Below are 24883 nucleotides of genomic sequence, written 5' to 3'. Positions count from 1 at the left end.
GGATTTATTCCTACTGAGCGGAACAACGTGCATCAAAATGTCCAGCGCAGGTAAGAACTGAAACAAACCACAGGACACAACATTTCACGGGTCACCAAACTGACCACCACACCACCAGCTGCTGCAGGACACCAGGTGACGCTCAAACGTCCGTCAGCAGCCAAAAAAAAGGCCTGTAAATATTTTGTAAAGACACTAAACGGTTTAACGCAACTTCAGCGAGGTTTAAATCTGTCTGTAGTTTCTCTAAAATCTGTCTGTAGGTCTCTGTGTGAATTTAAATCCGGTTTACGTGCTTCCGTTTTTAATTGTGATCTGGAACTCATTTATTTTTATTGACAAAAAAAAGTTAATCTGTCATTTCCTCTGTGTCTCCGTCCCTACCTCATCTCTTCCTACTGTCCTTGTCTACCTCCTTTTTTCCGGATCCGTTATTCAAAATGACAAATTTGTCCATAACTAGCTACAGAAATATCTCAAATCCAGCTGACCAACATCAAGATTTCTCTGAAAAGGCTTGAATACTTCCTTTAACCAGTGTTCCGCTATTAATTTTAATAAAACATTCAATACATTCAAGAGTTTAAAAAATATAAGCCTATGTCCTTTAATTCGCCCTGCGGTTTTACTGTGTAGCAGCAGAATATACAGCTATAGGAGAGCTATCAATAATCAATGAGGCCCATATCAGAAAAGAGATCAATACATACTGTAAAGGGAAAAATTAAATCCAACCATGAATTGTATCTAAAATATGAAATATGATTTCAGCATCTTAAATGTGAATATTGGTTTCTTTACTCCTCTAAAATGAATTTCTTTGGGCTGTGGACAAAACAAGACATTTGAGGATGCCATGATGGACTTTGAGAAGCACTGATCGACATTTTTCACCCTTTTCTGGACATTTTATGGACCCAAGGACTAATCAGTTAGTGGTGAAAGTGATCAACAGGTCAATTAATAATGAAAATAATTGTTGCAGGAAATTGCTACAGAAAAATAGGTCCAAATATGTGCCTATGTTTCAAGTGAAAAGATTGTGGCAGGATTACTTAATCAATTAACTGTTTTGAGTCATTTAAAAACACAGCCCAAATTCTCAAACCTTGAAAACATGACATTAAAGTTCAAGCATTTTCAAGGATTTCCAGCACCGGCACGGATCCTCGGACCTTCGAATACTTTGTACTTTCACTTTATGCCTTCACCTTCACTGGCTCACTTCCATCAGCGTGAACCCCAGTTTTCATCATTCATGCAGTTGACAGATGGTGGGAATTATTTGGGTGTGACACATCAAAGGCTCTGATTCACTGGCATCTTGTTTTTGTTAGCCCACCCACACTCCAGAAACTCTGCCTCTGATTGGCTAACGCTCATTTCCTTCGCTGGTTAGGTGAGTTATAGAGCCTGTTTTGCGTGGATTCAAACGCAGGTGTGCCTTGAAGTTTTGGCTCACCTTTTGGTGTGCCTTGGGTACAAAACGGGTAATATAATTAACAATAAAATGACCGAAATGTTGAATCTCGTGGCCACTTCAGGTATTACTCACCAGAGCAGGCAACGGCGTCTGAGCCGCGCCTTCTGCCTCACCATGTAGGTCTGTAGATCTGGCTAACGGAAAGAGTTTGTGCTCCTGTTTGTCTCCTGTTTAATCTTAACATGCTTCAGCTTGGGTCCATAATACAGCAGTATAATGTTTCATATCAACCATATGCCGATGACACACAGTTATACATATCTGTTTCATCACTAATCTTAGCTCAGGAAATGATCTTATCCAGTGCCGAGCAGTTATCACACTTTGGTTGGTGGAGAAGTTTTTGCAGCTTCATCATGACAAAGCAGAGATTCTGTTAGACGGACCAAAGGCTTTGAGGCAAGATATTCAGTCTCTGTGAAGCCATGTGAGCTTGTCAAAAACTTAGGTGTGATTTTAGACGCTGATCTTAACTTCCAGAAGCACATCTCTAATATTTCTAAGACTAACTTTTATCACCTCAGAAGTAAATCAAAAGTTAGATGCTTCTTGTCTCAGTCAGACTCCGAAAAGCTGGTTCACACTTTTATTTCCATTAGGTTGGATTACTGTGGTTCACTTTTTGCTGGACTGACAAAGCAGACGTTAAATAAACTCCAGCCTAATTATTATCACGCGACCATATCGTAAGGTCAGAAATATTATGCTTCAGCTTTTTCTTGTTCAAAAGAACGGCATGAAAATTAAAGTAATATGGCGGGGAACTGAGCGACATACAGCAAGAAGAAAACTGTGTTTGCATCACCAGTCTGAGCGGCTGAGTTCGTCTGCAGTGGTAATAATAATAATGTATGTCATTATTGTGGATATATAAATGTAATTTGCGGCGCTGTTAGATAGCTGGTACACCACATAGGTTCGTGGCTTTGTTCACGGTATGTGCGAAAGCCGAGAGCAAATTTTTTTTTTTTTTAACCTCAGTGAAAATGTTTTTCAAAAGCTGGATGCCAAAAAATACGGACTGAAGCTGAATTTGTTGTTTGATAAAAACATCTTGTGAATTTTGGAAATGATTACATCAATCTTTTTTCATTATTTTGACTTAAACCTCATCGATCTGTCACTGTCTGTTTCAACAGCCGCATAGAAGTGATATTTTAAAATTCTTTATGTTATAAACTTACGAAATTCGGTTAAAGCAAATCATTTGGTGTCATGATATTGAACTGAGACAGATTCACTCTGTTCGCGTTCACAGGCTGCTGCGTATAAATAAAGTTTTCTTGACTGTGGAAATGGTCCTTTAAAGGTCCTGCACGTCCATGCTCCACCCACACAGATGTTTTCCTGTAAAAGCTTTCTGATGATCTGATATCTGAACTGTTTTCTGTTGTTTGTTCCAGCTGTGTATCCCCCTCCCAGCGCCCCTCCAGCCAACATGTTCGGCAACGTGCCCGGCTACGAAGGCACCGTGATGGGAGGAGGTGAGAGGAGTCCAACTCCAGCCCACTGATCTTCATGTAATATTTATGTTTCTGCATCTGCTTAAAGTTTTGTTGTTGTGGCTGCAGGAGGTTACCTGCCCCCTCCCGCGCCCCTGCAGCCTATAGCCCCGCCCCAGCCTGGTCCTGCACCTGAAGACTGGAGGTAAGACCTGACATCACCGAGCGGCTCAGCAGAAAGGGGCGGAGCCTGCGACAGCCGGCCAATCCCAGCCTGCAGTAACAGATCCTTTTTCACAGCAGCCATTTTGACATGAAATAGAGTAAACACAGCTGTTAACAATAATACTGAAGCTCAGGTCCCTTCAGGTCAAGAAGAATCTGACAAAGGCTGCTGTTGTGCATGTTGGCTCACTGGAAAGGCTCTGCTACACCAAACAAAATGGGACTTTAATTAGTTTGTTTTTTAATTTGTTTCTATGGTAACACCTGTGTTCCCTACTGTTTCATATCAGTGCGGCTGCCGTAATTAAGAGTAATGCTCATGTTGCTTTGCTCGGTGAAAAAAAGGCTGTGTTCAGAGAATAATCTGGCTTAACCACAGACAGTTTAGAGAGGAAAGTAATTTCCTGTATTTGAACCACTGCCCCGCCCCTTTAGGAGACTAGCAGCAGATCCTGAGTGCTTTCACTCCGATGGAAAAGGTTAAGTGGAACACAGAGTAGGACTGATTCTTCCAGCTCTCGTCACCAAAGTAAATACTGGACCATTTTTTCATCTGAAGATTCACCAAAATGGCAATTTTCAAACGGACAAATCAGGCCACACCCACACACTGTCACAAGATCTGACAATTCAGATATGCTTTATAACAATATCAAGCATATTAAAGGAGAAATCTGTGATTTATTTACCGTAATTCATCATAAAAATACCAGAATGCATCATCAGAGACAACAACGCTACGGCTGTGGCTGCTCCGGGCTGGAATAACGTTTTTTGTTTGCTCGTTTCATGTTAATAAGAGTTCAGATTAGTGCGGAGTTTTCAATGAATGAGTGAGTTTTAAAAAATTAAATTAACAATCTTTTAGTTAAACCGTTAAATTGAGCAAAACGTTGATGGAGTTTGGCGGGCAGTAACTGAACTCCAACTCCAGAGTGTGTATTTTCAGAGCAGTGGGTTTTTGTTTTCAGGATAACAGGCTTAACTCTACAATGACAGACAAGTGACAGTTACAAACAACTGTCACTTCATTGGAGGAGGGGGCCGAGGGGAAACAACTCGCTTCAACCACAGGTCACATATTAAACACTTCAAACGCTTCTGGCCACGCCCACTTTGGAGACAGGAGTTGTACCTCATTGCATTCCATTGGCGCTGCTTGTGATGCATCATCTTGTCGTATAAAGCATCTATGGTTCAGCTCAAGATGAGGTTGTGTGTTTATTCTCTGTGTGTGTCGTAGCATCCCAACTCTGTCGGAGGATGCGGCTACTGAGGCGTTCAAGGAGTTCGTGTCCGCTCGGTGCTGCTACAGCTCAGGTCCCGCCAACGATGGAGTCATCACCAGCATGGAGCCGTTCAACACCTACAGGGTGAGCTGACGTTCACACTCCTCATGATGCTGTTAGCAGCTCAGGGGTTGTCCAGCAATGTGGATAAAGGAAAAGTCTGTCTAATTTTGATACGTCTAGCTAATTTAAATGAGAGATCCGTCCCACGATTGTAGTTTACAGCGATCCCTGCTCAGTAACCATGGTAACTGATACCCCTGAACTAGCCTGCTCTGTGGCAGGTTAACTGTTGAGCTTAATTTAGCTGTGTGTCAGAGAATTCCTGACAGCTCTCATCACTCGTGTCCATGTAGAAACACAAGTTCAGACCTTTTTCTGTGTGATGAAGCATAAATTTACGTGTCTAACTAAAACAAAGTTAAGAAAATCATGTCTTATAACTTTTACTGTCTTCAAAGGCTGAAAGGTTATTTGGCACAGAGTGAACCTGTTTATTTAAAAGCTTATAATTTAAGTTTTAAAGAAGTTATTTATTCATTCACTTATTTTTTCAAGCTTTGAAGACATTCACATTATGTCCAAAGTACAAATCATGAACTTCTGCTGCATTTAAATTTATACTTCTCCAGTTTCTACCAAAAGCTCTACCAAAGGGGCTTTTCCACTGGCGCTTTTGGCCCTGCCGAGTCTAACTGTGCCGCACTGATTTGCATTTCCATTACCACTTTAATCACGCAGAGCTGTGGGAGAACAAGATTTTGAAAAGTGTCTGTATCTCTGCGTTTTCAAGTTTAGTGTCTATCCTGTACTGTTGTCTATCTTACAGTTTCATGTCACTTTCAGCCTCCTTTAGCTGCTTCATGGTAAAACCTTTTAAATAACAAAATAACACGGGACTTTAGTTGTAAAGATTTTATAGGAAGTGTTCACTGATTCACAGATGCTCGTCTCAATCTAAGCTTGTCTTTAGTTAAAAAGACACACCTTCAGGCGGGCGGCTCTGCTGTAATGGAAATGCAAACCCCTGTTGTGCTGGGCTGACATGCCGAGTCAAGCCGAGTCAAACCGAGTCAAGTAGCCAAGTCAAAGGGGTACAAGTGAGCTGACATGTTTGTGTGTTGTGCTGATTGCTAACATTAGCATGCTAACTTGCTAAGATTTTGAATACAGTTAACATTATACTTGCAAAATGAACATGTCAGGATGCTGGTGTTAGCATTTAGCTTAGAGCCCCACAGAGCTGCTGGTGATGCTGCACACGTGACATCATTGAAATAACATTTTGTTGGCAAAGACATACTGTCTACTGTGTGTAGATTTGCAAGGAGTTGGATGACCGTTCAAGATGTTAGATGGATTTTTTTTTGTTGTTTATGTATCCAGACCCTCCAATAATCTGCTGGGATCTGATCACAATGAGAAGCATGATCACAATGTGGTCTGGAGGATCGGATCACATTCTCAATGTAATGCTGTATTTTCACCTGCATTAACATGAGTTAGTCCTGATCCAGATCACATATCCACACACAGATCATGTGTTCATACCAGGGGGACATAAGGGAACATGAGTCAGCTTCAGCTGGCCCACCTGTTGACCCTCCTCTCCATACTTAACATGAAGGACTGCACGTGTCCACACAGAGACAGAGGACAGTTTGAAGCGGTATGACATCATCCTGACGGTCATGCGACCTCGGAGATGTGACATTAAAATGTGAACCATGATGATTTAAATGTCTGGAGCTGATGAAGCATCTTGAAGCCTGAGACAGTAAATCCAGTTCTCTCTGACTCGGTTTGTTTGGCCTGTCGGCACGTTTTTCATTGATCTGTCTGATGAAACAGAGACGTTTCTGTTTGAATCCAAATCTTCACACAGCAGAGGTGGCAAAAGTATACCCAGTCTGTACTCAAGTAAAAGTACAGATACTTGTAAAAAAAAAAATTTAAAAAGACAAGTACTGATACTACTTCTTTACTAAAAGAACGCGAACTGAAATGTAATCAAAGTATAAAAGTGAAAGGTAGCGAAGCAGCAAAGCTAACTGAATCTTATTTTCTGATTGAGTCTCTGTCCGTGTGGTCTTGTTACACCTTGTTACGCTGTTTTCATATTGTTACATTTTGTTACGTCATTTTGCCATGTTATGCATTATGTTGTTTTTGTCATGTGTCATTTTTGCCTATGGTCAGGTTGTTTCTGTCTTGTTACGTCATTTTCGTCTTGTGTCATTTTTTCTTTTCACATCTTTTACGTCTTGTTACGTCTTTGTGTCATTTTCGCCTTATTATATCTTTTGTGTCATTTTCGTCTCGTTACATCTTGTTACATTGTATTTGTCTTGTAACACCTTTTGCGCTGTCTTTGTCTTGTTTTGTCTTTTAGTCGTTTTTGTCTCATTATGTCATTTTCACCTTGTTACGTCTTTTACACCGTCTTTTTAAGTTGTTTTCGTCTCACATTAAAACGAAGGTAATGAGCCTGTTTTGAAAATGTAAGGAGTAGAAAGTACAGATATTTGGGCTAAAATGAAGGGAGTAAAAGTTAAAAATTGTCAGAAAAATAAATGTGTGAGAAGACTTAAAATATGAAACCTTTAAGTGTTAACAGGACTAAAAGGATGACTATAGATATTTTAATTATAACAAATAATCATATATAAATAATAAGTACCATTTTTATTATAAATAATAATAATAACTAAAGATTTTTAAACTTGTGTTTTCTTGCATTGGACGAACAGTTAGTGAAGTGTGAAAACAAGATGTTTTTCTTTTATTTTGGTGAGTGTTCTCACTCGTAAAATGTCAAGATGAGCAAAAATATGAAGAGCAAAAATAAGAAAACACTGGTGAATCCCAGAAATCAGTGGGTACTAAAAAATAATGTGGGTGCAAACAAAAATAAGAGAAAATTTGTTCATAAATGGTTTATGGCATGTGGCCTGTTTTGTCTTTAACCCCCATCCTGCCCCATGTCATTACTCTTTTTTTCTGTTTTGGATATACATTTTTCCCTGTGTTTTGTCCGTGGAGTCCGTTACGCCCAGTTAGCTTTTAGCAGTTCTTGTTTGCAATGTCACAAATATGTAGAGACAAGTTTAGAAAGGTGAGTTCTGGTGTTCAACGGAGCGCCCTTTTCCTGTGATTTAAGGACCGTTTCTTTTAATGGACAAAAGCGATCGTGAAATTCTCTGGAAGCGTGAGTCACACTGAAGTTAGGAAACAACAGTCAAGCTGTTGTTTGCGTCAACGTGTCACATCAGAAGATCAGGCTGACTGGCTGGTTAACACAAACAAAAGTCTTTGTTTAACCAGAAAGAATCCGCAAAAATTCCTGTCGGAGAAATTTTCGGGACACACGTTGGCACCCATACCCCCATATCGTGGACTTGCACTAAATTAATAAAACTCTTCCCAAAATTTTATTAATCTTACAGAAGATTAACACCGCTGGGTATTGATGGAAGAGCTGAATAATATTTTATGCATGTTGATAACAGCAGCAATTAAATGCACCACAATTAAGTGGTTAAAACCTGACCCCCCCTCTCGACCTATAATATGTTTGCTGAGAAGCTCTGGGAAATCTACCAGATGGAACTTACACTAAAATAAATATTTATTAAAACATGGAGCCCTGCCATCCTCATACTAATACAGAGAAGTGATCTGAATCCTTCTTCACTTTCTGAATCACACATGTATCTTTTATTATCTTTTTCTAATTTGTTTTATTCCAAGCATTAATACTTAAAGCTGGAGTGAAGTTTTGTTTTATTTTAATTTCATTTTGTTTGTCTATAAACCATATAAATCCAGTTGTAAGAACATAGAAAAACAGCAGGAGAACCATTTAATCTTTATTCCATATGTTAAGCGTTTCTCTGCACCTGTGAGGACTCTGTCTGTCTGTTCTGTCTGTCTAACAGCAGGAAAAACTGTGAATATGACTGTATAACGCTGTATAACTGTACATCAGTTGCTAGTTAAAAAAACAACCCTGAATGTCTCTGTTAGCTCGCCAGCTGCTTGCAATTTAAAACACACTTCCTGCTGTCTGTGTGCTGCTGGAGTTTTATTTTTTTCCACTTGACTCTGTTTTCTGGGAAAGTTCCACAGTTTTTGAACTATGTTTATTTGTTCGTCTTAACCGTTGGTCAGCACTGATCAGCAACAACATCTGATCAAAATTATCTGTAACCTCTTAATATAACCATTTCTGTAGCTGTTACATCTCTGTTATCTCTGTCAGCACTGCACATGTAGTGTCTCTGGCTGATGTGTGTTTTCTGCTCTGTAGTATCGGCTGGAGACGTTCACTGAGAACAGGTCAACTGAGTGGGCAACCAAACCTCATGAAGGTACACACACACACACACACACACACACACACACACACACGCACACACACACACACACACACACACACACACACACACACACACACACACACACCCACACACACACATTATGTGTAAACCACTGGTTTATCAGTTATAGAGAGAAATGTAGCAGCCAAGCTGGAGGTTTGAACTTTGAACCTGTGGATCATAGATGCTGCCACTTCCTGTACGAAAATCCTTTGTTTCAAATTAAAAGCCCTCATTCCATAAATGGTCTTGCCACTTACTAGTCTTGTTTATCTAATAGGACAGGAGGTGTGGTGACTTTATTGGTTGGATCTTTTCGTTACACACATGGGGGCTGACTGTCCAGTTTATTGGGTCTTCAACCCAAAAACCACACCTGGACAATTAATAGAAATTTCTCTCAAAATCCCAATATGGCCGACTGCGATTTTCAAATCACAGGAGTACAATATTTGTTTAAATTGTTGGTCTAAATACCATTTTAAATGAAATCTTGCTGAAGTAAGCTGCAGAAATGTCCTGGCCTATACGTTATAGATAAGGCTTAAGAAAACATCTTTGTTTGGTACAGATCCCAGCAAAAATTACACCATAATCATTTTATTGTTTCTCAATTAAAATGAGAATATGATGTAAAAATTAAGATTCCCTGTCTTCCCATATCAGTCAAAAATTGTTCTGTTGACACACAACAACAGAAAGCAGAAAAGAAGAGCTCTACAGCGCTGGGTGTGAACAGTTCTGACTTATTTCCACAGAAGTTAACAGATAACAACGCAACAGGGGACAATGACGCCACTTTTGGTGTGTACACACTCGTGACAGGGATACTGCGAAGAGCTTAAATTAACAAAGTTTTACAACAAAGCTCAAACGGTTTTCGACTGCCTGCTGTGTGGATTATATTCTCTTTCCAAAGATCATGGCTTTGCAACTAAGAGATAAATTCTTAAGTAGATCCGGTAGATTTTACTGCAGAAGGAAAGTAGTTCCTCCCATGTCATTAAACACCCGAGTCTTTCAGACGTCACACCTCCAGTTTGTAACGTCGGTTTTCAGGTGTGTTTTGACTGGTGTCACGTCTCTCTCTTGTGTGACTGACAGGTGAGCCGGCTGACTTCTACACCCAGACCGCCCCCCGGCCCTGGGAGATCCAGGCCAACCCTCCCAGCCTCTTCACCAATCACAAGCAGGAGATCCGTGTGCCCTACACCTCCTCCATCAAGGTGATTGGTTAACAGGAGCTGTCTGTCAAAGACCACTTTGTTGCTATGGTTACCTGTTGTTTGCTTTACCTTGAGTTCTGATTTAGATCAGAATTACAACTGCTGATGTGAACTATGTTTGAGTTTAACATACAACTGGCAGCCAATCAGAGAGCAGGATTCTCTCTTTCGGGGGTTAATTTAGTTTAGAGTCTGAATATTCCTCGTTCTTGTCTCTCAGAGGACATACTAGTGTTTCTTGAGAGGGTCCCAGGGTTCACTGAGAAGGTTTTACAGGCATTTGAAGAGGTCCCAGTGGTCCTTGAGGACATTATATGCGTCCTGGAAGTCCTGGAAATTCTTGGGGAGCTTTCAATGGTTCCTTTGGTGCTTTAAAAGATCTTAAAGATGTTTTAGAATTCCTTGGAAATTGTTTGAGGAGTTAAGCAAAGTGTTGAGTGTTTCAAACGATCTTTTAGAAGGTTCAAATGGTCCTTGAAACAGTCCTGAATTTAGCGTTCTTTGAAGATGTTCAATGGGAGGGCATCTGATCAGGGTTATAAAGAGCTCCTAGGGACCGGTGACAGTTTCAGAGGTCAATCAAAAGGGTCCATGGTTCCTTGAAAAGGTTCTTGGCTTTCCAAGGGTCCTTGAGAAGGTCCAAAGTGTCCTGGAGGCGGTGCCAGAAGTTCTTTAAGATGGTCCTGATAGAGATTGTTCCAGAAATCCATAAAAAATATTTCAAAGGTTCTTGGAGATGTTCGAAATATCTTTTAAATTTTACCTGGGGTCATGGAAGATGTGGTAGTGTTTTTTGTAGAGGTTCAGTGAGGCCTGCAAGGGTTCCGGAGATGCTTGACAAGGTTCTAGAAGTCTGCAAAATAGTCCTTAAAGCTATTTCCTGAGTCCTTGATGCTACAGTGGTCCTTGGGAAGGTTCCATGGGTTAAGTTTAGGATTGGAAAGAGATCCAATGTATTTTTGGCAGTTTCAGAGGTCATTGAGAAGGCAAAGAGAGGGTTGGGGTCAGAAGTGTCTTTTAAATTGTTCCTGGGGTCATGCAAGATGCTATAATGGTCCTCAGAGGGGTTCAGTGATGCCTTATAGAGCTTGCAGGGGTCCAGAGGTTGTTAAAAATGTTCCACAAGTTCTCGAATATGTCCTAGGGGTCCTTGAAGAAGTTCCTCCCACCTGAAGAAGCTCAGGTTGAGGTTCTCCTGGAGATGGTTTCAGAGGCCTTGGAAGATCATCTTGTGGTTCTGGTGTTCTTTGAGATGTTCCAGGGCTCCATGATCAGGTTCCTGGGGTCATTTAATTTATCTGAGGATGTCCCAGATGTCCTTGAAGATTTTCTAGATGTCCTTGAGGTTGTTCTAGAAATTCACGAAAAGTTTCAGAAGTTCTTGAAAATGTTAGAAGTGTTCCTTGGGTCATGGAAGATGTTGGAAGATTTTATATGTTCACTGAGGCCTCGTAGAGCTTCCGGGGATCCAGAGGTGCTTCAATGGTTCTAGAAGTTCTTGGAGGTATGTCAGGGGTCCTTAAAGATCTTCCTTGGTCTTTTGGGGGGGTTGAGATGCTCTTTAAGAAGTCATTGAGGCAATTTCAGAGGCCCTCGAAGATCCTCCTGAGGTTCCAATATCCTTGGAGATATTCCAGGTCTTCATGAACAGCTTTCATTGGGTCCTCGAGGAGGTGACTGGGTTCCTTTGAGAGAGCTCTAGACGTTTTAGTAGAAGTTCTAGTGCTGTTGCTATGGTTACCTGCAGTTAAATTAACCTCATGCTCTAATTCAGAACAGACGTTAAACTGTTAACTATGTTAGAATTTAACAGAAGGCTTACAGCCAATCGTAGGCCAGGATTCTGAAGTGGGGCATTCTGACAGCCTCACTGTGTTAGTGTGACTCCAACACAGACCGTAAAGTTATTTTTAACTCTCTGTATGTGTGTGTGTGTGTGTGTGTGTGTGTGTGTGTGTGTGTGTGTGTGTGTGTGTGTGTTTGTAGGAGTGCCACAGCTGCCATGCTTCGGGAACGATGCCGTGTCAGGAATGCAATGGAAATGGATCTGTGAGAAAAATACTAAATGAATATGAATAAATATAAATAAACATATGTAAAGTCAATCAGAAGTAATCTAACATGGATATATCAAATCAAACTCTCAGTTTTAATATTCCTGTCTTTGTGTGTTTCTGTAGAAACCGTGCTGGGTGTGTAACGGCGCTGGGATGAGGGATGACGAGAACTGCAGTCGCTGTAATGCTACAGGCAAAGACAGGTCTGAAGGGGGGCGTCGGGGAGTTCTGGTGCTCCACAGGAGTGACTCCAAGCTTTTTTGGCTTGTGACCCTTAAATCAAAGTCCACTCACATCCTGTAGTTACTTTTCCTTTTAGATTTTTCCTATTTGAGTAGATTTTAGATGCCCGAATCAGTAAAACTATCCATTTTTTCCACAGAAAAATAGAAAAGTCAGAAAGATAAACCCATCACAGGTATCTCAACACCCCTTGGGAGCGAGTCGCAAACCAAAAAGTTCGGGAACCACTGACTTAAAGGGTTTAAAGTTGTAATCCTCACTCACCCTCATGCTGATTGAAGGTTGGGTTTAGTTTTTTTAGTCCACAAAACACTGTTTTAATTGCTGAGTTTCACAGGAAAACAAACAAAGGAAGTGAATCATGACCATTTTTCAAATGTAAAAAAAACAACAGAGTGAAATCATAAATTGCTTCCATATTGCTCGTCTGGTGTAATCCAGGTCTTCTAAAGCCCCATTGTGCCAAGTTGACTAAAAAAATGTTATTTATACCATGTTTTTAGTCTGAATCTTCACTGTAGATTTTTATGTTGGATCCACAGTCACATGCACACTGTCTGAACTGGGCGTGTGCGGTGTGACGGTGTGCAAACAGCACATGAAGACTTTAGGAGACTTGGATTATCCCAGACGAGCAGTATGGAGGCATTTTATTTTTTCCACTTGCTCACCATTCTCTTTCATTGTTTGGGAGATTCTGTAACACTGTTTTCCTGTCAAACTCCAGCAGTGTTTTGCAGACGAACAAAATAAACCTGACCCTCAATCAGTGTGAGGGTGAGTAGATAATGACTGAATTTTCATTTTTGGACTGAATTGTCTCTTTAAGATTTCAATCCTGGTTCTTTTCACAACTCCCACGCCATAATTACGAGTTCACGAGTTCCATGTAACACTGGATTACATGCTGTATTATTTCCTGTAAATCCCCTGAGTGTGGGAAGGCAGTTTGAATCCAGAGCAGGAATGGCCGACTCTGCCCTCGCTAATTAAAACTACGAGATGGAACACAAAGGCATTTAAATATAATCAAAAACAGGATTTGATTTTAAGAAATCTTGGATTATCACTTCATGATGCTGTCCCTTTTCACAGAACTTCTTCCAACTTTCCCTTTTCTTGTTAACTGTGCTTAGATATGCTGCTGTATGTGCCAGACACATCTATGTTGAAAAGAAAACAAACAAACAAATTTTTAAGGTGGTTAACAAATGACGAATGTTGTTGAGGCACCTGCACAAGTGTCATAAAGCATTATCGTCTTAAATTGGCTTATTTTAGCAAAACTGTAGCTAACGAGCTAGCTAAGCCATGTCATATTGTTTGCTAACTAGATACATCTGATAGCTAATGTTTGCAAAATTCTAGCTAGCTAGGCTGCTAATCTAGTTACCCAGCTAGTTAGCTAGTTGTGTGTCACTCAGTGTCATCGTTGCTGTGGTTACAGAGACTCAGACGCATTTTTTAAATGTTGGTGTTAGCTGTATCCCATGGCGGACTGTCCGACCTGAAGCAACTTTCAGAGGAGGACTATCATGTCCAAGCAGTGTGAGGGCAGAGTTTTTGACAGACCAAACATTTTGTATTTCCTTCACGTTCAGGTTGAGAGAAGCAGAGGAACTGATGCACAAAAAAAATCACAACTGAAGAGTCTGACACAAACACCAACCCTCCCTCCCGCTTGTTTGCATCCCCTGTGCATGGGGCCACTGGCTAGACACCCCTTACTTTTCCACATTGATCCAATCCTACTTTTACCGGTCCCTCAGCAGCATCTTCAAACCATCTTCAAAATGTGCTTTTCTTTTAAACACGAATGAGCCTTTTAACATGAACTTTCGTCTTTCCTGTTTCCTGAGTACAGGAAACAGAAAAGGCGACAGTTCACCAAGGTTTCCACCAGCTTTGCTCAGCTGTCACTGGAGCCCAGAACAAAAAGGGTCAGGACTTCAGACAGTTACAGACATTTGTTGCATGTCATCCCCCATCTCTTTCCCCTTATATCGTGTCAGCTCTCTACTGTCTATTGTCTAATAGAAAAAAAGGCAAAAATTACCCGCTATTATCTCTAAGTCAGATTCACATCCGCCCAGAACTGTTAATCTAAGTCCCGTGACCTGACCCATACCCGTGATTTAACACACACAGTCACTCTCTTGTGTTCTCAACTGGCGCAGCATCTGTGCTTCTGCAGTTGTTGATGTGTTTCCATAGTGACAACGAACTTGGCTTGCAGCTATCAAAAGCTAATAGCTTTTGAAACTTTGTACAAGCAGCAAAGCCAGTGACAACATTATTGTCACGGTCTTTAAGCGCACCAAAATCCTCCCAGACATCTGACTTGGCCTTGGACGATGGATTTATCCGCCAGCTAATTTTGCCTTTATGTTGTCGGTTTTTGCTTGCAGCTAACCTTCATCGCTGTTGAATCAAACAGTGACATCCTGTTGTTTGGCAGGATGTGGGTTCAAAATCTGTGACGCAGGCTTTTACAAAAACAGCCTTCTGGCTTAGTAGGCTTCATATTACAGTATTAGCAGATGTAAATGATATAAATACTGTGTAATTATTTTCACTTTTCACCAGGGAAAAAAACATATTGTATTGTATGTTATATTATGGTTCTCGCTTGCTGTCGGCCTGCTATTATTTAATTTTTACCTGTGCCTGCACACATGAATTTCCTGCACATGTATGCTGCCACACACACACACTTATTCTGCTGCTTGCAAATCATTGCCTCCACCATTAGGGTTTAATCCTGAGAGGCATTTCTTGTTTTCCGGGAAGTACAATCACGGGAAACAGGAAAAATGTTTCATTTCCTTATCTTTTTTAAACACAGAACATATTAAAATATATGCAGAAAAATGCAGGCAGACAGTTTACTGTCATAAAACATGCAGCAGATGTGTGTGTGTGTGTGTGTGTGTGTGTGTGTGTGTGTGTGTGTGTGTGTGTGTGTGTGTGTGTTGTGTGCCAGTTAAACACAGCACAGCCTATTAATTAACACAAAGTGCAATGATTAAAAAGCACATGCATGCTCTGAGTCTGACCTTGTGGGATTGAGCCTTTATTGTAGGTAGTACGGTAACACCTTTTGGCCCATCAGATTCGTTCTGTTGCAGGATGACCTTTGTGATTGTGCCAATACCGTAGTTAATACGATCGGCTGACTTCATCTGTTGCAGGAAGCTCACACTCGCAAACTCTGCTTGCATCAGCTGAGCAGCCATAGAAGATTTGTAAAATATCGCTTTCATGAGATTATTATTCTCAGATGACAAATCACAGATAATAAACTTGCCGTTTCATAATTCTGGCCGTCGCAGTGGAGCAGCAGATATAGTTATATAGTTCAAGCTGGATGCAAAGCTCATTCTTTTGCCTTTAATAATGATCAAAATAATACACAAAAATGTCAGGTTAGGAACGTATGTATGCATAATTCTTCTTTTTGCATTTAGTGTTGCTTGCAATGACCAGAGCTTAGCTGAAGTTATGTCTTTTAAAAAAAAAGTTTATTCCCAGGGTTTTTCTGGGAAAATTGGCTTCTGAAAAATATGAAAAATATGAATCCCTATCTACCACCCCAGCCTCCACCTCTCAAGTTCAGAGTCCTAACATGGCTCAAAGGTAAACGATATCATGTCTTGCGTAGGCCTGCTCTTGTATACCCAGGGGTCTCTCTGTTTTAGCTTAGCATGCCACTTGGTTAGGGAGACAAAAATAACTGTATTTCCATTTGTTGCACTAAGTGTTTAAATCTATGACGGGAGTGTCCCTGAATGAACTTTAAAGACCACACAACAAATCAGAAGAAAAGTAGAACATGAAAAAACGGCATCAGTCCGTCCATTTGGATCAGATCACTGAAGAATGTGAAGCATGTGTGTCACATGTCTAACTGTGTGTGTCTCTCTCTCTCTCTCTCTCTCTCTCTCTGTGTGTGTGTGTGTGTGTGTGTGTGTGTGTGTGTGTGTGTAGTTGTACCGAGTGCAACGGTCAGGGAACGAAGCAGTGTGAAACCTGCAAAGGAAAACGACAACTGCTGGCCTTCATCAATCTCAAAGTGGAGTGGTGAGTTCTAATACTACAACTGTTCCTGAGGTCCTTGAACGGGTTCCTGGACCCCTGGAAGAAATTTCGGTGGTCCATGAGCAGGTTCTCTGGGGGTCTCGAAGAGGCTCAGGGGGTTGTTGTTGGTTTTAGAGGTCTTTGATGGTGTTCCACCAGGTCACTGAGTGGGTTCCAAGACTCAGTGGGGAGGATCAAATGGCTCTTTGAGGCGTTCCAAAGATCCTTGAAGAGATTTTCTGAGTCCTGGAAGAAGTTGCATTAGTACTTCAGGAGGTTCTGCCAAACTATAAGGAGCTTTTAGGGGTTCTTGAAAATGTTCTATTGGATTCCTAGGAAGCTTTAAAAAGGCCTTGGAGACTTTCCAGGTCTATGTGAAGGTGTCCTGAGAATATCAAGAACTCAACAGGAACATCCAAGGACCCCTTGAGCTAACTCAGACAACCTGGAAGGTCTCCAAGGCCCCTTTCAACCCTCTCAAGAACCCCATGGAGCATCCTCAAAGAACATACTCAAGCTTTATATTCCAGTGGTCCTGGAAGACGTTCCTGAGGTCCTTTGCTGTCCTCTGGTGGCTAAACAACAAACCTGCATGACGTGAACTTAAATTGGCACACGTTGTTTACAGGTATGTACAGACTGAACGCATGTGTTTATATTAGTGTGTCTGTGTGTGTTTAGGACTAACAATGTGGAGGACAACGTGGTGGAGCAGAAGTCTGGTCTGAACATTGAAAATCTTCAGTCAGTGAGCGGGAAGGAGCTGTTCAAGAACGGCCAGTACCTGGTATTTACACACAGATACATGCACACTATTATTTGTTTGTTTGTTTTTTCACAGTTTTATTTATTGAAGGTTTCAATACATTTATACATGGATCAGTATCTCAGTTTCTCAGTGGCTTCAGGCCAGTGAAGTTTGGGCCATGAGGGTTTCAATTTTCTAAGTTTGAAATCACCATAACATATTTTTGATTAATTTTAGAAAGTAATCAGAGGCCAGTGATCAGTCACATTAACCTGAACGTATCTTATATCTCATTATCAGTGTGATTGGTCTCATGTGTTGATTCGAGTTGTGATTAAAGGTTTGAGTGGGCCGAGAAGATTTTCAGATTTAATATTGGACTGTGGCTTTTTGTCTGTTTGTTTGTTTATTCACAATATATTTCTTTATCTATTTATTTGTGTAATATTTTGACTGGATTTTCATAAACAAGGCAGAACAGAGCAGCTCAGAGATGACAAGACAGGAATGAATAAAAAAATTAACTAAAAAATAAAGGGGCATCATATCCGACCCCTACTCTCGATATCCCCCACCGCAGAAACTGACAACATGAAATGCATAAATGAGTCAGTAGACAACAAGGTTACCCTGGTTACACAATAAACAACGTACAATGACAGGCCAGACCGGTTTAAGTCCTTGCAGTCTAAAGGATGAGTGTAGGTCCAGTGTGTTTCAGGTAAGAATCCCAAAGATTATAGACAAAATCTATTAATTGTTATTTTCCAAATCATGCAAATGAACAATAACAGTACAAAAAATGCAGTGACATTTGCAGCACATCATGTCACAACGTGATGCAGGTTAGATACCTGATCAGTCACTCAAGAATCTCCCACAAGTCCAGCTCTTGTATGTAGTCGAAAAAAGAGTCCTTCATCAGGGAGCCATTTGTGAGGCACCTGATTCTTCAAAATTTAGGACCTTTCTTATCCACAGCTTGTGTAAGTGGGGTGTTGGAGAGAAGGGCTGCAACTACCGGTTATTTTCATTGTTGATTAATTGGATGATTATTATCTCCATTATTTGATTAGTTGTTTTGTCCAGAAAGTGGTGAAAAATGTTGATTAGTGTTTCTCAAAGCCTAAGACGACGTCCTCAAATATCTCGTTTTGTGCACAACCCAAAGATATTCAGTTTGCTGTCATAGAGGAGTAAAGAAACCAGAAAATATTTGCATTTAAAAAACGGAAATCAGAAAATTTGTGCGTATTTTCATAGAAATTACACAAAATGATAAATCAATTATCAAAATAATTGATTATTAATTTCATAGTGGATTAATAATTAATTAATTGATAAATTGTTGTAGCTCTACTGGCAAAATGTGTTACAAAGGCTGTAAAGGCTGACTGTACAGAGGAGAGTGGTGCTGCAGGTGGAGTTGCACCAGATAATGTAATCATACCATTAGGGTTAATCAGGTTTTCGGTAAGCTTTGACAGTGATCTAAACATTTCCTCCCAGTGGGACTGTAAAGACAAGAGAAGACCAGAACATGTGAACATGGCTCACCGGTGCTTAGTGACGCCTGTCACACGTTGGTGCACATCTTTATAAATTCTTGGGAGCTGAACCTGTGTGAGGTGGGCGCGGTGCGCAGCTTTGTGCCGAATCAGTCCGTGTTTTGCACAGAGAGATGATTAGTGTACTTTGTCAAGGGCTTTATCAAGGGCATCCTCCCAGAGAAACCACACATAGGAAATAAATGCATGATATCGTCCCTCTCAGAGCTGGTACTGGCTTGAGGACTGTGTCCAGTGGTGAATCAACAGGTGGGTTAGGAAGCTGAGGAAATCTGCTGTCAACGAAACTGTGAATCTGTAGATTCCTGAAAAAATGTTGCTCAGGTCAGGTTTTTCAGATAAATGCTGGAAAATTTGGAATAACTTGTAATTTGGATATGTGGGACAAAATGACCAAAATACATCCTCCTTGTTATCTTGCCATCTTTCCTCCCTGTCCTCTAAGAAGTGCAGGGGCAGAGGGGTTGTTTAGTTGAATATGGTAGTCTAGCAAAGTATTATTATCAAAAAAAATGCAAAAGAGTCATTTATGAGTGAATGAAACAATAATTACCAAGATTTTGATCTTTTAAAGTATATTTTCCCAGCATAATTGAAGAGTAAATAAACCCCCCCTAAAAATACAGTTTTGTCCAGGTTCTCAATAATGTCTGATTTATATACATACTCCAACCATGTAAGAGAAATAATATAATCCTTTATACATATCAAACAAGCCCAACTGATTTCATAAGATGGTTGAAGATAAGTGCTGGAAGTCGGGAGCTCTGTTTTATCTGCTACCATGAGGAAAGACTGATGAACCTCTCATTGTACATCTGATTCTTTCCAGTTTAATCAAATGAAGAACATTTCTGATCCATAGAAAATGAAAGGGTGGAGTGGAGTCGGGGATTTCCACTTCAGTAATGTCAGGCGCCTCGGTAGGAGTGTAGTTTAGGCCACAAAGTCTGCCTCGGATAATGATAAAGTGGAAAGAGAGACTCCAAAACACACTAATTATAAATTAGGTTGCAGTGGCAGTAAGTACTGCTCATCTATAATCAATATAATCAATATAGAGACTAGATGATGGGTTAAAAATCTCCTCACTCATTAAATACGTGATTTTTGCTGCGTCATGTGGCTCCACTGTCCATTTTCCCTGAATCTTAATGAGCCTAATTGTATATTTCTCAAATTGCAATCGTTTCCTCTGATGTTAGTGGAAGCACTATTTATCCCAAGTTATTACAGTCTGCTGCAGTAAACTGTGACTCTCCTCCTTTCATTATGTGACCCAGATAAATTGAAACATTTCAAAATAACAAAATATTTCAATATTTATATTTAGTCATCGAAAGACATCATGCAGGAAGTCCACCTCTGACAGGTGAAGTTTGTCCATCAGGTGGCGCCAGACAAAAGGGCTTTGGGTACGGTGTGAACGCATCCAGGATGCATTTGCAATCTGATCGCTCAGACCTCATTCAGAGGTGGTCTGGGCTGCATGCAACACATTGTTTGAGCAGTGGGAACACAAATATGGCCTGGGCTACATTGAAAGACAACTTTCTTAAAGGAATAGTTCATCCAAGAATGATAATTCTGTCATTATCTACTCACCCTCATGCTAATTGCAGGTCAGGTTCAGTTTTTTAGTCAACAAAACACTGCTGCAGTTTCACAGGAAAACTGTGTTGCAGGATCTCCCAAACAATGGAAGTGAATGGGGACCGGTTTTCAGACGGAAAAAAACATAAAATGCCTCCATACTGCTCATCCGGTGTAATCAAAGTCTCATAAAGCCCTGACATGGCGTTCACTTGGATGTGCACACCGTCACACCACATGCACCCAGGCCAGACAGTGTGCACCTGAACATGTCTCCAAGCTACGGATCTACAGAAGATTCAGGCTAAAAAAAATGGTGCAAATGACGTCTTTCAAGTCAGCGTGGCATGCTGGGGCTTTAGTAGACTTGGATTACATCAGACGAGCAGTATGGAGGCATTTTATGTCATTTTCTCAGTTGTTTTTTCATGTTTAAAAACTGGTCACCATTCACTTCCATTGTTTGGGAGATTCTGCAGTGCTGTTGTCCTGTTTAACTCCAGCAGTGTTTTGTGGACTGAAAAACTAAACCTGACCTTTAATTGGCATGAGGGTGAGTGGATAATGATTGAATTTTCAATTTGAGTGAACTATCCCTTTAAGTGACATCCTGTAAGTACACCAATTGTTCCTTTGTGCATTGTCCCATTACCTGCAGCAGACAGATTAACCCCCGACTCCATTAAAAAAATGAATTATTTTGAGAATTGTTGAGTGAGGCGAAACATTAAAAACTTTGTGAAATGCTGTCTAAGACAAATTCTTAATTATTCGGGCCGTTTTGTGAATTTGGCAAATGTTTAATGTCTTTCTTTGTGGAAAACACATTGTGTTTATTTGTCCCAGTGAGCTGCTGGTTACAAACAGCAGCAGGTTTTGCAAACATGTTTATTCGCTTACACAGCAGGGAAATAAAACGACAATGGCGAATTCTTTATCATTCATGCCTTCTTGTAAATTCAGCATTAAATGCAGAACATCAAGTTGTTTTTTTCCTCATAAAAATACCTCATATTGATGAGAAGAGCAGGTAGGAGCACCAGAACAAATGCTTTACTTTCTCTGACTCTGTCATTTATGCCTTTCGTTGGCATCTGTGATATGAGAACGATTGATTTCCACACAGTCAGAAAAAGTAAATGTGTGCATCTTCATGATCATCGTTCATTTATAAAATCCCTGCAGACCGTGATGCGTCTCTCCTGTCGGGCTGCTGAAAATGCAGGTAAAAATATGAGGCTCGTTGTGGGCTGTTAGAGGAGTTTGGTGTGGTGTTCAAATAAAAAAATGAAAGGACAGTGATGCACATTAAACTGACAAAACAGCCCAAGTGTTTATTTGCAAGAAGGAAGGAAGCGGTCACTCAGGACGCACCTAGAGACGCATTGTTATGCCAAGTGTGAAGTGACGTACTTAGAGCTGTCCACTGAGAACATATATTAATACCGGGTCTGTCTGTCTCCTCCCAGGTCTACCCACTGATCGGCTTCCCAAACCCGGCCATCTCTGAGGCCTCCGAGCGTCTGGTGAGAGAGCACCAAAGCAAGTACGCCCAGAACTCCAGGATCCTGCAGCAGGTAGGTCCTCAGATGTACAGATCTGTCTGTCGCGTCTGTGTGTCGAGTATATAGCATTTAGGCACCATACTATCTGTCTTCTCCAGAGTCAGTTTTGTATCTGTGCTACCATTGAGGTCCCTGTGGTCTGTCTGTTTGGTTGTTTTTGTAAATTAAAGCAGTTTTTGTCAAGTAGCATCATTTGAAGTGCCTGTGTGGAGATGAGGACATGCGACAGCTGTAAAACGCCAAATTAAAAAATCTATCCCAGTCTCCCATTAAAGATGCGCACATGCCTCGGTGTTATGAGCGGAAGATTATGAGAGATAACATCAATGTAAAAAGAGTAATGTCAGGCACGAATGCAATAGATATGGTGTTCATATAGGTCTGCATAGTGTACATAACTATGTAGATTTTAAATATTTTCCACAGGGATTATCGCATTAGTTAGTAGTCAAGGTAACCAACTGCAATCAAATAAATCAACTTGGGAAACAAAACCAACTCATATCTGCTGCAGTAAACTGTTATTTAGTTTAGCTGAGGACCGGGGCACATATGAGGAGAGTTAATGAGCACTCTGTTTCCATAGCAACCAGCATGGTAAAGTCCATTAAGTCCATTAAATCCTTCTGTCAATGCCACAGTTGAGACTACTTTACAAAGTAGATTGTCGCAGACTGTGTTTGTTAGTTTTAGATGAGAGGGTTTTTTTTTTCAGTCAGTTATGAGTGCAGCTGCTTTTTAGTTATTCCAATAATAATAAAAACAATAATTAAAATAATGCGAAACTAATGTGAAGTCTCAAGCACCGCGGTGATAACATCGAAAGACCCCTGGCTCTTGTTAATACCATCATGATCATAGGGACCGTAGAATTCAATTTTAAAATCCATTAACCCAAAACACAAACACGCAATCTTCATCGCTGTCGCATCACACACTAACTAATCTAATCTAACATCAGCGATGTCAACTGATGTATAAGCACTAAAAGCAGTGGAATCATCATGTGACGAATAAGAGATGAAAGTTGAAACCTTAGACACAAATTGTTGGGTCTCTTTAAATAATATTATGAAAAGTACGGTCCAGACCTGCTCTGTATGAAAAGAGCCCTGCGACGACATGATTTGGTGCTATAAAAAATAAAACTGACTTGACAAAACATTTGAAATTTAAGTTAAAGCGCTAAAGAAAATTGAAGTGTATGCACAGGTCGAAGTGTCGGTCAGAATGTAAGAAGCGAAAGCAGTTGAAATATCAGATGATGTATTAGCACTAAAAGCAGTCGAACTGTCAGTTGAAGGATAAGAAATTGAAACTGAAATGTCAAAAAAAAATTTAATTGTAGTCGGAGCGCTAGAGAAAGTTGAAGTGTTTCCACTGTAAGCGGTTGAAGTTCAAATGTCAGTTGACATAAGCACCAAAAGCAGTTGAAATGTCACATGACGTAGAAGTGCAGAAAGAACTTGAAGTGACAGTTGGGATGTAAGAAGTCGAGCAGTTGAAGTATCAGTTAAGCTTGAACTTTAAAGGTGTTAGTAGATGTATTGTTGAACTTTTAACAGAGCCAGAGTAGCTGTTCCCTCAGCGTCCGGTCTTTATTGCTAAGCTAGGCTAACAACGTCCCGCCTCCAGCTTCATTAGATTGATATCCGTCTGAATACATGAAAGTATTCCTGTAACATTACTATCTCTGTCTTTCAGAGGCAGACAGTCGAGTTGATCCCCATCACTAAGGTGAACTACAAGTGGAAAGGCAACAGTTACGTCTACTTTGTCTTCGGCAACGAGCACCAAGTCAGCGCCGACGATTACCCAGAAACCTGCTGCTGTGTCATCCTGTAAACACACACACACACTCACACAGAGCTGAACCCAACTGTCCTAAACCGCTTTTCTCGTAATTGCTTCTTTTTTAAAATACTCTTCCCTCCTTCCAGAACAACTTTTAACCAATCACTGAGATTTTTCCACAACAATGGCGCAATAAGAAGAATTGTTGTGACCAATTATTCTCCAGATGTAAACATCAGTTCAGAGCTGCCGTTTGGTGTTCAGGTCAAACGTTAATCCAGTCGCACAAATTCACAGCTAACATAAAATGCGCCGCTCTAATTAAACAATCCTGTAGAGACTGGATTTATCTGTTTCTTTGTTGTTTACAATTGAAAATGTAAGATTATATTCTTTATATATGAGGGAAAAAACTAATTTTGCGGTTTAAACCGTCCTGCTGTCTCCCTCCTCGTAGTCCATTAGTTTCTGTGTGTGTTCACCTGTGTCGACCATCACGTCTCTGACGCCATGACCACATACCAAAGATTTTCCTGTTACACTTTTACTAAATATCTTGCTGAAAACATTTGCCAGTATGTGCCAGTATACTGGCCTCAGTATTGCATGGAACAACATCTACAATATTGCTGTTAGTCAGTAGGAGCATGTCCTCCTGACATCTGACCTCACTTTTAGCCAAAAACAACAACACAATATTTAATCTATTTCTTCCTGTGTACTTCTACCTGTGGTTCAATATTTAATGTTAAAAGTAGAAACCACTTCACTGTTTAAAATGCTGAGATCAGAGGTTTCACCACAAGCGGATCAAAGACTTTCATGACTTCAGGAGCAAAAAATGATAATATATTATAGGCCCTCTCACACCAGAAAGTGTCATAATTAAATTAATCTGTGCGTCTTCACTAAATATTTGGGTCTTGAAACTTTGCGACATACTGACTGCTCACAGGACCAGCTGGTGAACTGCTAGCTGCCAAGCTAATGGCTAACACGCCAGCATGAGTTAGTCACAATAGCTCTTCAAGCTTTTGCTTTCTGTATACTTGGCCGTTTATTCCTCTGTGTCATTTTATTCTCAGGATTAAACATGATTTCATTCCAGTTGAAACTCGGTAACCGTCAGTTAGCTAACTGTCAGCTAAACCTCAGTTAGCAAGCTAGTTAGCTCAGTCGCTAATGGGACAATAA

At 40.5% G+C, this 24883-nt stretch overlaps 1 protein-coding gene across 1 annotated transcript; it reads left to right on the top strand.

Moving 5' to 3' along the window:
* On the top strand, positions 1 to 24509 carry LOC146332157 (protein SSUH2 homolog). The gene is made up of 12 exons (XM_084739937.1): positions 1 to 50; positions 2887 to 2967; positions 3055 to 3130; positions 4394 to 4523; positions 8749 to 8809; positions 9923 to 10044; positions 12031 to 12093; positions 12225 to 12304; positions 16332 to 16424; positions 17103 to 17208; positions 21800 to 21907; positions 23600 to 24509. Exons 1-12 carry the CDS (start codon positions 38 to 40, stop codon positions 23738 to 23740), a joined length of 1074 nt encoding a protein of 357 aa, XP_084596063.1. The 5' UTR covers positions 1 to 37; the 3' UTR covers positions 23741 to 24509.
* The last annotated feature ends 374 nt before the right edge of the window (positions 24510 to 24883 follow it).

The sequence above is a fragment of the Lutjanus erythropterus genome, chromosome 2, assembly GCF_056507025.1.
Source record: "Lutjanus erythropterus isolate fLutEry1 chromosome 2, fLutEry1.hap2, whole genome shotgun sequence".
Taxonomy (NCBI): Eukaryota; Metazoa; Chordata; class Actinopteri; order Lutjaniformes; family Lutjanidae; genus Lutjanus; species Lutjanus erythropterus.
This window is presented reverse-complemented; position numbering and strand designations above follow the sequence as displayed.